At 34.1% G+C, this 13,711-nt stretch overlaps 2 protein-coding genes across 3 annotated transcripts in view; one reads left to right on the top strand and one right to left on the bottom strand.

Annotated features, from left to right (window-relative positions):
• LOC106868531 (interleukin 17-like protein) overlaps window positions 1–13,711 on the top strand; it is a 63,911-nt gene that overhangs the window by 21,176 nt on the left and 29,024 nt on the right. Inside the window, exon 1 of one of the 2 annotated variants that reach the window (XR_016241227.1) lies at window positions 8,304–8,433. The exons of the other annotated variant lie outside the window; for it this stretch is intronic. The gene's annotated coding sequence lies outside the window, so the exon portion shown is untranslated. Of the gene's footprint in view, window positions 1–8,303; window positions 8,434–13,711 lie in introns of those variants that run through there. 2 annotated transcript variants of the gene reach the window in all.
• On the bottom strand, window positions 5,989–10,351 carry LOC149137513 (interleukin 17-like protein). Its single transcript, XM_089349742.1, has 2 exons — window positions 10,241–10,351; window positions 5,989–8,418 (listed from the first exon to the last, which is right to left on the bottom strand). Exons 1-2 carry the CDS (start codon window positions 10,253–10,255, stop codon window positions 7,903–7,905), a joined length of 531 nt encoding a protein of 176 aa, XP_089205868.1. The 5' UTR covers window positions 10,256–10,351; the 3' UTR covers window positions 5,989–7,902.

Raw genomic sequence — 13,711 nt, 5'->3', positions numbered from 1 at the left:
CTTATTAGATGAAATTGCTGAGGCAGTATTTCATGATCAACAATCGAAGAGTTATTTCCCGTCGCAGAGTAAAAGTTTGGTTTGAAAATCCATTATAGGCGTAAGAAAAGTGAAAGATAGAGAGGCAGAGAGAGGAGAGGAGACAGAAAGAGTGAGAGAGAGAGAGGGAAAGACTGAGAGACAGACAGACAGTGAAGCTGCGAGAAATATGATGTGGATGATAGCATGAAACTACAGTACACAGCTTCTGACACGAGACCACTACACCGTAGGGTTTCGACTTCTTTATGGTCATTCACAATTAGGGATATTCGTGTGCTATGTATAGCTGATGTTCCCTCCAGCTCGCAGTGTATAGAAAATAAGTGACATACAATCACTGAACTTGCAACAAGCAAACTAGCTAGGTGAGAAAACCCTATAAGAGATGAAAGCAGTATTTATACTGCGAAGTTTTGTTAAACGCAAGCTAAACACAGGTGTCCCCTAGAAATCGACGAAACTGCAATTTTGAGCTCAGAGGATGCCTCCCCCAGTTAGTTATTCAATGCAATCTACACTCGATATATATTGCAAACGGGTAGAGAACCCTCTACTATGTTAGCTCTGATACCACCAGACCGTAAGATGTCGACCTCTTTATGGTCATCGTCGGAGATGGATACTCGTCTGCTTGACATAGCAGTAGTTCACTCCAGTTGACAATGTATAGAAAATAAGTGACATGCCGTCACAAATCATGCAACAAGCAAACTAGCTAATTTAGCAAAGTAGCTAAAGGAAAACAGTAGTTATAGAGATTTTTGAGCTATATATACATAGAGACATAGACACAGAAACAGACACACACAGACACACACACACATATACACTGATATATAATTACATAGATACAATTACAGCAAAAAAGGGTGTGGATAGCACACCAACATACTGGAAGTAGATACTAATACTTCTATAAACCACATATTATTTTACTCCGTTAGCACAGGTTGAAAGCGGGTTAGTGAATCAATCAAATTTTTTAAAGGGTTACTCATAGATCGATTTCTGATTGATTCACTAGCCCGCTTTCAACCTGTGCTAACGTAGTTAAATAATATGTGGTTTGTAGAGCTATTAACTATTTCCAGTATGTTGGTATGCCTATCCACACCTTTTCTGCTATAATTATATCTATATAATTATATATCAGTATAAATATTTTCCTAAATGGTGTTAACACGCTGGCCATTTGATACAATCATTAAATCGTTTTATCCAACATTAATTAATTACACACACACACACACACACACACACACACACACACACACATATATGTATAAGGAAAATAAGGCAAGGTAGAAAATGCTAAATGCTAAACAATTTTATCATTAAGAACGTTTTAGTACCGGTTTCAAACGCAGTTTTTTAGTACCGGTTTCAAATGCAGTCTTTCATTCCAATTCACTTCATCAGAAATTGCATAAACAGAGAGAGTGGACGAATATGATAGGCTGCATTTGACGAATCGCGGCGCTTGATGTTGCTGCCGTCATCACCGTTTCTTGCTGCAAGGTAGGATCATTCGGAACTCTTGGCAAGAAGAGATCCAGTTTCCTTTGAGTAACCCTACATCCACCACCTGTAGGCCTCTCAGGAATTTTGGGAGAATATGGAAGAGCTGTTAGCTCTTCAAACACAAGCCGCTGCAGTATCTGCTCCTGTATCTTGATGGGAATGTTGGAATTTTTGGTACTTTGCTGTTTGTGTAACTTTCGATGCTAAAGTTTAGTACAAGATATTCCACACACACACACACACACACACACACACACACATACACACACACACACATATATATATATGCGTGGCTGTGTAGTAAGAAACTTGCTTCCAACCACATTGCTCCAGGTTCAGTTTCAATACGTGGCATATTGGGCAAGTGACTTCTACTATAACCTCGGGCCGACCAAAGCCTTGTGAGTTTATTTGGTAGATGCAAACTGAAAGAAGCCCGGCGTATATATATATATATATATATATATATATATATATATATATATATATATATATATATATATATATATATATATATATATGAATATATATATATATGTATATATATATATATATATATGTTTGTGTATCTATGGTTGTCCGCGCAACTATCGCTTGACAGGTGATGTTGGTGTGTTTACGTCCCCCAAACATAACGTTTCGGCAAAATAGACAGATGGAATAAGTACTAGGCTTACAATGAATAAGACGTTGGGTCGATTTGTTTGACTAAAGACGGTGCTCCAGCATGGTCGCAGACAAATAGCTGAAACAAATAAACAAATAAAAGAACATACATACATACATACATACATATATATATATATATAGAGAGAGAGATATAGATATAGATATAGATATAGATATTTGTATAGTGAAGCTGTATACCCATCCCTGTAAAAAGTGGTAGTAGAGGCCATTATAAATAGCCCAGTGGCTGGTCGACAGGGAGAACATCGAGAGTAGGTGTAGACTGAGTTGAAAGTCGTGTCTGTGCTGACATAGTAATTATACTGTAATACTGACTGGACGTGATAACGATCCAACCTTTTGAGGATAATAACACTGTACGACTGGAGGTCGTTCAGTGCCAGATAGAAACATTCTATTGAGGACTTCGGAATATAGAAATATCAGTCAGAGCGAAAACTGTCATCAAAAGATAGATACAACAGTGGCAAAAGGCCGCTTCATAACAGTGGCGACTAGGAAACAAAAAATCTACGCGTTCTGAAAAAAAATACATTCACTCGAAGAGTTTAAGTTAACTCACGTGGAGAATTAAATTCCTCGACAAAAATAAGCAAAAGTTTTGTGCAAACTTACGAAAATCGTAAAATACAGAAGACTTGTTAGACTGGATAGTTGAGTTGCAAAAACAACAACAACAACAACTTAAGGAACAACGAGAACAAATGTTGCAACTAATGATGTTGATAACCAAATCGGAGAATGCATTTTCAGCTGACCATGTAGCAAATTCCATAAGCGCATTCAAATACGAGCCCGAAGAAGACGTAACCTTCAAGGCTTACTTTCGAAGATTTCAATAAATTCTTGAGAGAGAATGCCAGGATTGGACGGACGATATAAAAACGCGTCTAGTTTTAAGAAATCTAATGACAGCAGAGCATGAGTAGTATAGTAACTTCATATTGCCAACAAACCGTCCAACATAAACCTCATCGATGCAGTTGACATTTTGTGCAAAATGTTTAGTGAAGTGAGTTCACTGTTTTATACTAGATGGAAATGTATAAACATAAAAAAGAGAGAAGATGAAGACCTCACTACTTACACAGCAGAGTAACAAGGAATGTGAGAGATTTAGGCGAGATTTGCTTACTCCAGATTCCTTCAATTGTTTGGTTTGGGTTTTGGCACAAGGATTGTCAGATAGGAGGGATGCAGAAATCCGAACGAAATTTCTATCAAAACTAGAAATGAACCAGGATTTGACATTGTAGAAACTGTCTGAGGAGTGTGACAGGATATTAAAATTAAAGCATGACACGGAAGAAATTTAAGACCAGTAAAAAAAAGTCGGAAGACAAAGTGTTGCAGGAAAAACAGAAAAAATATCGAGATGTAGACCCAGGTTTAGCATGTAGTTTGATGCATTTGAAAAAAGATCGTCCATATAAAAACGCAAAGCGTTTTCGCTGCGGGTTTACAGGACAGAAAATAGCCCTGAAAAACTAGAACGATAAGGAAATGTAACAAACAAGAAAAATAAATAGTTTATCAAACAGAAAAAGCTGTGACTACAACAAACAGACATTTCGTGAATGTGAGAATTAAAAAGACTAGTGTCAGAATGCAGTTAGATACGGGAAGTAATATTACAATCGTAAACGAGAAAATATGGGGAAAAATGAGTAAACCAAAATTATGTAGTTCAAACAAAATATCGTATGGTGTTTCAGGAAGAAAATTATATTTCACGGGCAAACGTGTTTGTAATATAATGTTCAAAGGTCGAACTCAAAAAGTAAATATTTACGTGTTAAAAAATCCATTAATTTATTTGGCACCGAATGTATGGAGGAATTTAATTTATGGAATACACCCATAAACGCTTTGTGGAATAACGTAAACGGAGCAGTCAAACGATCGAACGAATTCGAGGAGCTGAAATAAAAAAAAAATATGAAAGAATCTTTCCCCAAAGTTTTTCTTGTTATTATTTTGGAAGGTTTAGGGTGTTGCACAAAAACAAAATCAAGGTTTGCTATCAAAGAAAATTCAACACCTACTTTCAGGCTCAAACGGAACGCGCCGTTTGCAGCGGTAAATCAGGTCAATAACTAACTAAAAAGGTTTGGAAATCCTGAATATAAGAATATAATTTTAAAGATTGACCATGCAGACTGGGCAGCACCGGCGTTGTACGTAAAAATAATAATAATAAGCTAAGAGTGTACGCAGACTTCTCAACCGAGTTAAACGACTACTCTTTTACTCTTTCACTTGTTTCAGTCATTTGATTGCGGTCATGCTGGAGCACCGCCTTTAGTCGAGCAAATCGACCCCAGGACTTATTCTTTGGAAGCCTAGTACTTATTCTATCGGTCTCTTTTGCTGAACTGCTAAATTACCGGGACGTAAACACACCAGCATCGGTTGTCAAGCGATGTTGGGGGGGGACAAACACAGACACACAAACATACACACACACTCACACACACATATATATATACATATACATATATACGACGGGCTTCTTTCAGTTTCCGTCTACCAACTCCACTCACAAGGCTTTGGTCGGCCCGAGGCTATAGTAGAAGACATTTACCCAAGGTGCCACGCAGTGGGACTGAACCCAGAACCATGTGGTCGGTAAGCAAGCTACTTACCACACAGCCACTCCCGCGCCTATGCTTACTCATACACAATTACTCACTTCCAGGCCCAGAAGAAGTTTTGCTAAACTAAACGGAGGGAAATTTTTTTCGAAGTTAGACCTCACAGGGGCGTACTTTCAAATTCAGTTTGAGGAAGATTGCACACATCTACTGACAATCAAAACGCACCGTGTATTGTACAATTTCAAACGACTGCCTAAATGAAATTCTGATAAAGACCGAGTCTCAGTGTAATATGTCGAACACATAAAATATTTAAGTGAGTAAGTGAATACAGACTAAAACTGACAGAAGAAAAATGTATAATACCTAGGTCAAGTTATCGACGAAAGTGGATGCAGACCCGACCCATCAAGGGTGATGGCAATACAAAATATGCCGCCCCCGACGAACGTGATAATGCTACAAGCATTCCTATGCTTCTTAAATTATTACCAAGTGTAAATTATTACCGAATACACATAAGGTAAGGGCACCACTTAATGAATTATTTTTTAAAATGCCAAATGGACTTGGACAGTCATGGGTATCATTTATTGTCTTTTACTTGTTTCAATCATTTGGACTCTACATTGAGGAAATTTAGTTCAATGGATAACTCCCTGTGCCTGCTTTATTAAGACTGGTCCCTATTTTTATGTGTCGTCTTTTGCCATTCCGCTAAGTTACAGAGACGTAAACAAACAAATTTCTCGCTAAAACTTGCCGCTGTATGCATATCCTAACAGGGTAATTTTGCTTAGATTAGACGTAGAGAACTTACCATTGTTTTGTGCAATAAACAACCACTCAACTTGACTGTGTAAATTGTCCTTGTTTTAAAATCACAGTCCATGCTCTTCAGGATATATCACAGAACGACAGTCATTTACAAAGTAATCAATTCTATCTACTCAAGGTATAGCAATCCCGGAATGAGAAATTTAACACCTGAATACTTATCCAAATGATACAAATAAAGAAAGAAATAAAATGAAAAATGACAAAGATAGTTTTTGTGTTCATAATACTTTTATTAAAATACGACTTTAATATAAAGCAAATTTTATGTATAATACAGTTTAATATGTATCTTACATTTTCACCTATTATAGACGTGTTATATCCAACAATCTTTTAAAAATTATACAAAATATATTTAAATAATTTCAATATCGAAATTTCGATACTCTGTATATAAAATAAATATCAAATAAAATATATGAAATAAATATCAAAGAATTGGTTGGCTCAGTAGTTAGAACGTAGGACTCGCAATCATGAGGTAGTGAGTTTGATTGCGGGACCCGGCTGAGCGTTGTGTTCTTGAGCAAGACACTTTATTTCATGTTGCTCCAGCTCACTCAGCTGTAGAAATGAATTGTGAGGTCACTGGTGCAAAGCTGTATCGGCGTTTGCAGGTCTTCCATGAACTTTGCTCGAACTTGTGCCTCGGGGATGAACTTTCTAGTTGCAATCCCATGGTCATTCTTGACCGAAGGGTTTTTTCTCTTCTTCTTATGTATGTATGTATGTATGTATGTGTGTGTGTGTGTGTGTGTGTGTGTGTGTGTACGTATGTATGTACGTATGCATGTATTGAATTATAGATCTGAGCATCATAATATATTTAAGAACTCAATATGAGCCAGTCGTTAAACTCTAATATATCATTACAATGCAAAATTTACAAGTGGAATAAGTTAGTATAAGTAATGACTACTTAGAGCAGCATATTAATGTATTCAGAATAGTAATGATGCAAAATTTATAATTTAATTCTTTTCTACAGCTGTTTCAACGAAAATAATACAATCATCATTATTCATAAAATTACGTAATTAATGAATAAAAATACGTATTTAATTTAATTATATGTGAAGGATAAACCATTTTCCCAGAGATAAAATTAAAACTGATATTTCAAGGTGTGTGTGTGTGTGTGTGTGTCCGTAATTCCTATAAGATATTTCATGAGACAATACTCTATCACTAACTGCACTATTTTAAATCTATAGTGTAAAAGTAGAATGTGATAATTATATATAATACTTAGAAACATTTTTTAGGCAATAGAAACCAGTGGATTAATAGAACGACGAAACACCGGAAAAAAATTCCTTGCTCTATTTAATGACTGTTCTTAAATTCTGAATTCAACTATCACTGGTCAACATTGATTTTCATTCTTGAAGGGCCGAAGTATTGGGCTCAATTTTATCGACTAGTTCCTAAACTTGTGCCCATGTATATATTGTTATTTAGGCAACCAACATTATTAAATACAATCCGTTGTTAAAGTGGATTCAAGCATTATTATCCCCAGGGGTTGAAGTCCATTATACTGTCTTCCCCACATATATTGTAATTTAATTAACATATAAATTCTAATTGAGAAAATGAATGCTTGTTTAAGTATTTATGTGTCTTTGTGTATAAAAACGCTCATAATAAAAATAAGTTATTTGAAGTCTTAGATATTTTGAATATGCCATAAAAATTATCATTTAGCTAACAATCCTTTCAATAATTTAATTTCTTAATGACAACAATAAATAGATACTCGTCTTGAAAATTTATAAAATATAGAATTGTTTGCAAAATGTATTTCTTTGACTGTACTTTCTCTCTCTCTCTCCCTTTCTCTCTCACTTTCTTTCTTTCTCTCTCCCTATCCGCCCTCTGTATATATATATATTAAATATGATAAAATGTAATATAATTTATAATATATATATATTAAATATGAATAATGTAATATAATTTATAATATATATATATTAAATATAATAAAATGTAATATAATTTATAATATATGTATATATATATATATATATTATATACAGATGCATACCATACATACATATGTACATATAGATATACATATAAAAAAGTATGTGTTTTTTGTTTTTGTGTGTATAAATATTTTAATAACCACATGGTGGTATACTTAAGCTTTCATATCATGAATAACTTTTGCGTTACACGCAGAGAACGTTTTAGTAGTCAGTCGTATTTACGACTCGTATTCGTCCTTATTTTTTTCGGTTATAACATCGACTTTCCTTGCGCATACGCAAGCTGTGGCTACATCAATCACTTTTGGTTTATATACATATAGTCCATCAATACATTCCCCTGTACGTTTGAGGACAGTCATTTTAGTATATACCATCACACACTGGTGATTGCTATCCGTGTCTACACAGTCACTACAACGACACACTACTTCAGCACGTGACGGAGGGAATAATGTTGAATCATGGGTAATGTTCAGATACCAAGGACAGGTTGATCGCTCATTGATGGTATCAGTAGATGCAGAAGATATTGGACAAGTTTTATTCCCTTTGATCTGTGGTGGCTGGTTACTTCCGGCTGGAGCCATTTCAGCTGGTAGAAAAAACTTATTGCCAATGGCTGCACTGGACAGACTCTCGTACTGGACTTGCAAGTTGTTTGGTATTTTACATTGGGATGGAATTGATGCCGAATATACAACCAGGATGTTACTGATAAGAAAGACCAAAACCTGAAAGAAAAACAGGTGAGATAGAAAACATCTTAGTCATGTTGCGTATCTTATTTTCAATTTATTTGAAACAACCTTAAAAATTATAACGTACACTTTTTTGAGAAATCACATAATAAATATCTAATATAAAAAAAATTGTGGAGTAAGGTATAAATAACAAAATCATACAAAGTAGTTATTTTCCCATACATTTATTACTTAAAACTGCATTCACTGTTAAACAGTGGGGGCAAATACTCTTAGTAGAGAGAAAGCTGTGATGCATATTTGGTTGATTAATGACTTAAATCAATGATCTGAAAGTGCAAGTCGATAGAGGAGTTCTACTCGAAAAAGAAAGAATATATGAGAAACTAAAAGGAAGAATAATTAAGTAGGTGCGACAAGTGACGTATGTGTGAATTCGTAAGTAAACAATTGTCTGTGGATAGTAGGTGTTTCTGTTATGTATACGACAGTTAAGCTTAACCACAACTGTATTATACATAACAGAAATAACTACTATCGCTTAAAAAAAATAGAATCGTACTTAAGGAATACAATACATTATGGAAATTAGATGTCTTATTAATGTATAAGTTATGAGGTGGGAGATGGGAGATACCATGCCGGTGCCAAAACAGTTTAACCAGAAGATATATTTCCAATCATACTGAAAATAACATATTTGGAATCGTAATGTTTTTTCCTGAAATATTTGTTTTGAAGTTCTTGATAATGCTGTTTTGGGTTGTTTCGTTGATAATGTCAATAGCTAACTATTTTCATTCTGACGGTATAACTGTTTTACAAATATTGTTAATTAGAATCTATATTTTTTCAGTCAATTAACAATACACAAAAAGAGAAAACGCAAACATAACATTTTTCATTCTTCTAATTTGTAAATTTAAGGCTTCATCTGCAGCTTTAAATTTCTTCTTGAATGAAAGAAGGAAGAGAGTTATGCTTTAAACAAACTTCAGTATGGAATGAAAGCGAAGGCCCAAACTAAAGATTCAGCGTACTGAAAAATGACATGAACTTCATGATGATTTCATCGAAATATACTTAATAGCAGTTACGTAAAGTGAAATTTCCACAGTCTCAACTCCTACTGTATAATAATCGTAAAACAAAGAACTAAAAATTTTCGTTTCCTAAACAAGAGTCTTTAAAGAATTAAATTGTACCTACAATAAAATTAGAGTATTTCAAACGATAAATCGTTTAATACAATGAGAAAAATATACACTCAACAAAGCTTATCCACACTGCATGTGGGTAAAGGTACAAAAACATTTACTCTCTTGACCAACCTCAGCATTTTTGAATGGGGGTGATGAGGATTAAACAGAAATAATGTTTGATTGTTTTCAACAATTTAAATTTATCCATCTGCTTGACAAAGAAACAAGAATTCTGTGGCTGCAAATGAAATGGGAAGGAAAATCTCGTTTCCTTATTTTCGTTTGCGAGTAGGAATATTTGTCTGCAAGAAAAGCTTTTAAGGTTTCATTGTCTACATCATAGTTGAAGCTTTGTGCATATTTTGATACGCTTCTAACACAGACTATGTAAGTACATAAACACACTCAACGGATGTATCTATGTATGTATGCATGTATGCATGTATGTAATATATACATACATACATACATACATATATATATATATATATATATATATATATATATATATATATATATATATATATATATATATATATATATATACATATATATATATGTATATGTATTTAGTATTGACTTATGAATATTTACTGTGTAAACATGAAATATATGATGATATATAATACCATTAAGATGCTATAACTTACATTTGTCATGTTCATTGTAAGGCTTGTTGAAATGGGAACGAAGACGAAGACTTTAGCGATATGATATAACTTTTTCAAGGGGTCCTTGACTGTACTCAGTTCTCGATCTGATGCGCTTTCTTCTTGATATCAGCTATCCTAAGTTTGCTTATATATATATTATATATACACATAACGGAATTTCCCTGAGACATATTTTAACACAAATTATGAAATTTATAGATATCGAGACGGAACTAGGAAAATTACGGAAATGCATTCTTCCGTTGAGGTTTTAAATCCGGAGGAAACCTTGCGCTAAGTGGAAAAATTTTAGTGACCTATATATTTGCTATTATGTATATTGGGACAGGTATTACAATAAAAGATTCTATTTTTTACCTATTGTTTTTTAACCTGTCAACCCGGTATGGGTGCGGTATGTGTCAAAAGAAATTAGGATTCCTATTTTGTGTACTTTTGATTTGTAATACATCATTTGTAGCACGAAATCCGAATCAAACTGTTTTGAATAAAATATGTAACTTCTAATAAATGTATTGAGTGAACTTTTCTTTTATTTTTCCAATCACTTGCGTGTGTGTGTGTGTGTGTGTGTGTGTGTGTGTGTGTGTGTGTGTGTCTATCTCTCTCTCTTTATCTCTCTTTCTCTCTCTATCTCTCTCTATCTCTCTCTCTCTCTCTCTTCCTCTGTATATAATTCTTAAATATACTCAAATACCCAAAATTTCAAGGAGTTCCTGCCTTAAAAACAGGAGCTAACCACAGTTATTTTGTGTTCTTTGCTACATTGGTTTCTATTAACCCATTTATTCTATCAGAAGAATTTTTATTCATTAAGATAGAAGAAATACACATAATTATATATATACATATATATATATATATATATATATATATATATATATATATATATATATATATACATATATATATATATATATATATATATATATATATATATATATATATATATATATATATATATATATATATATATATATATATATATATATTGTGTGTGTGTGTGTGTGTGTGTTTCTACAAAACATCCGTAAATTACGCAAAGATTTTCATTGAATAATGTGATTGTCATTGTATTCAATTTAGCATACGTGACACTCTGTTCAACGAAATACATATCACATCACGAAATAAGTGATCATAAAAGATATAACGTAGTGTTTTCCTATAATTTTTAACTAATGTTAGACAACATAAAATATAACGAAAGTTTAGTTCCTATATACGCCTCTCACCTTCAGCGTAGTACTTTTGGGACATATTAGAATACATTATTATATACAGTGCTTCAAAGTTTAATGTGATTTTTTAAAATAACCCTTTGATGACTGCATACATGATGTGCACCACCAAGCGATTGATTATATGATATATATATTTGTTGTTGGCACTCCGTCGCTTAGGACGTCGAGGGTTCCACTTGATCCGATCAACGGAACAGCCTGCTCGTGAAATTAACGTACAAGTGGCTGAGCACTCTACAGACACGCGTACCTTTAACGTAGTTCTCGGGGATATTCAGCGTGACACAAAGTGTGACAAGGCTGACCCTTTGAATTACAGGCACAACAGAAACAGGAAGTAAGAGTGAGAGAAAGTTGTGGTGAAAGACTACAGCAAGGTTCGCCACCATCCCCTGCCGGAGCCTCGTGGAGCTTTAGGTGTTTTCGTTCAATAAACACTCACAACGCCCGGTCTGTGAATCGAAACAACGATCCTATAACCGCGATCCTATGACCACAAGTCCGCTGCCCTAACCACTGGGCCATTGGGCCTCCAAATGATATATATGGGAAGTTGATTAAAGCGTGCGTATACACATGGTCGTATGCCGATTAAAGCACGTTCACTGTCTATCACTATCAAGAATCATTCACACTATAAATGCCACTGGATCTACTTCAAGAATTCCTCCGTAGTCGTTGACTATATAACAAATGAGAGAAACATAAAATAGAATTCAAGAATTCAGGAGATTCTCTATTAATCACAATAATCGTTTTAACTCATCTTTCATCAATCCTTCGCAAGTGAGATAGTATACAACTGGTTATGGTGCAGCTTTCGGAGCAGATGTGACTGGCCGGGTGACTTCTCAGAAACTAACTCGTACAATAAACTCGGTTACGCCTAGTTGTTATTTGTCGTTATTTGCCAGTAGGTGGTTGCTTATAGGCTTCTTGACTTCGAATATATCTATCTATCTATCTATCTATCTATCTATCTATCTATCTATCTATCTATCTATCTATCTATCTACCTCTCTATCTATCTATTTATCTATATATATATATATATATATATATATATATATATATATATATATATATATATATAGGTAATACTTGACAATTGTAAGCACCTGTGTATTCCAGCTAGTGGTTGCGGTGAAAGAATAAATTGTAAATCCCAAAATTAACAACAAAACTACAAAGGATTCCGTGGTACACGTGTTTCAAGATTTACATGTGTATAATATAATATGTGTATAATTTACAATGTAAAGCTATCCTCAGCCGCAAAATTATTTCTCTCCCAGGACGTTATACCACCTCGGCGTTGAAGTAGGAAGAAAGGTGTGATGTAAGAGGTGAAGATCCTTTCGGTATTCTGTATAGTACTATACCTCGTATATAATTCTCCACCCAGACATAATCTCTCCGGTCCTCCGAAAACCTTCCATACCTTGCCACGATTCAGTGTGTGTATATATATATATATGTGTATATATATATATATATATATATATATATATATATATATATATATATATATATATATATATATATATATATATGTATGTATGTATATATATATATATATATAATAATAAAAAAGGAGTTACGACGCAAAAACGTATATATTAAATGAACATATATATCTTCAATATATATTTCAGTATAAAGAATTCATTCAGAGGCTTAATAAATCAAAATTCCTTTATACATCTTCAGGAAAAAAATAAACATAATACCAGAAAACCACACATGGTTTAAAAATACAATCCGTTCTTGGCGAAAATTTCACAATTTCACAATTTTACAACACACACACACACACACACACACACACACACACTGGCCATTTTCGCATTCATCTGCCTTTAAAACTACTTTCTCCATCTCTTTCCAATTCCATTCACTTCAGCCATGTAACTACACACGTGCTTTTCTTCGATATTTTTGCCTTCTTCGGACGTTTCCTCTCTCCTCTTTCTGAAGAAGCGGCATGCCCGAAACGTTATAAACCTGTGCGGATACTCGGTGGTGGAGTCTCGTCCGCTATAGATACGCTATAGATAAGGTCTCATGGCTAAAACGTAGTAGGGGTTCTCTTCCCTGCTCACAATAAATAGCGGGTGCAGATTGTATCGAATAATCAGCTGGGGGAGGTGTCCACCTTGGATTAAAATGGTAGTAATGTCTGTTCTTTCCAAGTGGGCATGTT

The sequence above is a fragment of the Octopus bimaculoides genome, chromosome 1 (assembly GCF_046866305.1).
Source record: "Octopus bimaculoides isolate indiv1 chromosome 1, ASM4686630v1, whole genome shotgun sequence".
In the NCBI taxonomy this organism is placed as follows: domain Eukaryota; kingdom Metazoa; phylum Mollusca; class Cephalopoda; order Octopoda; family Octopodidae; genus Octopus; species Octopus bimaculoides.
Note: the sequence above shows the minus strand (reverse complement) of the source record. Positions and strands in the feature narration are given on the sequence as shown.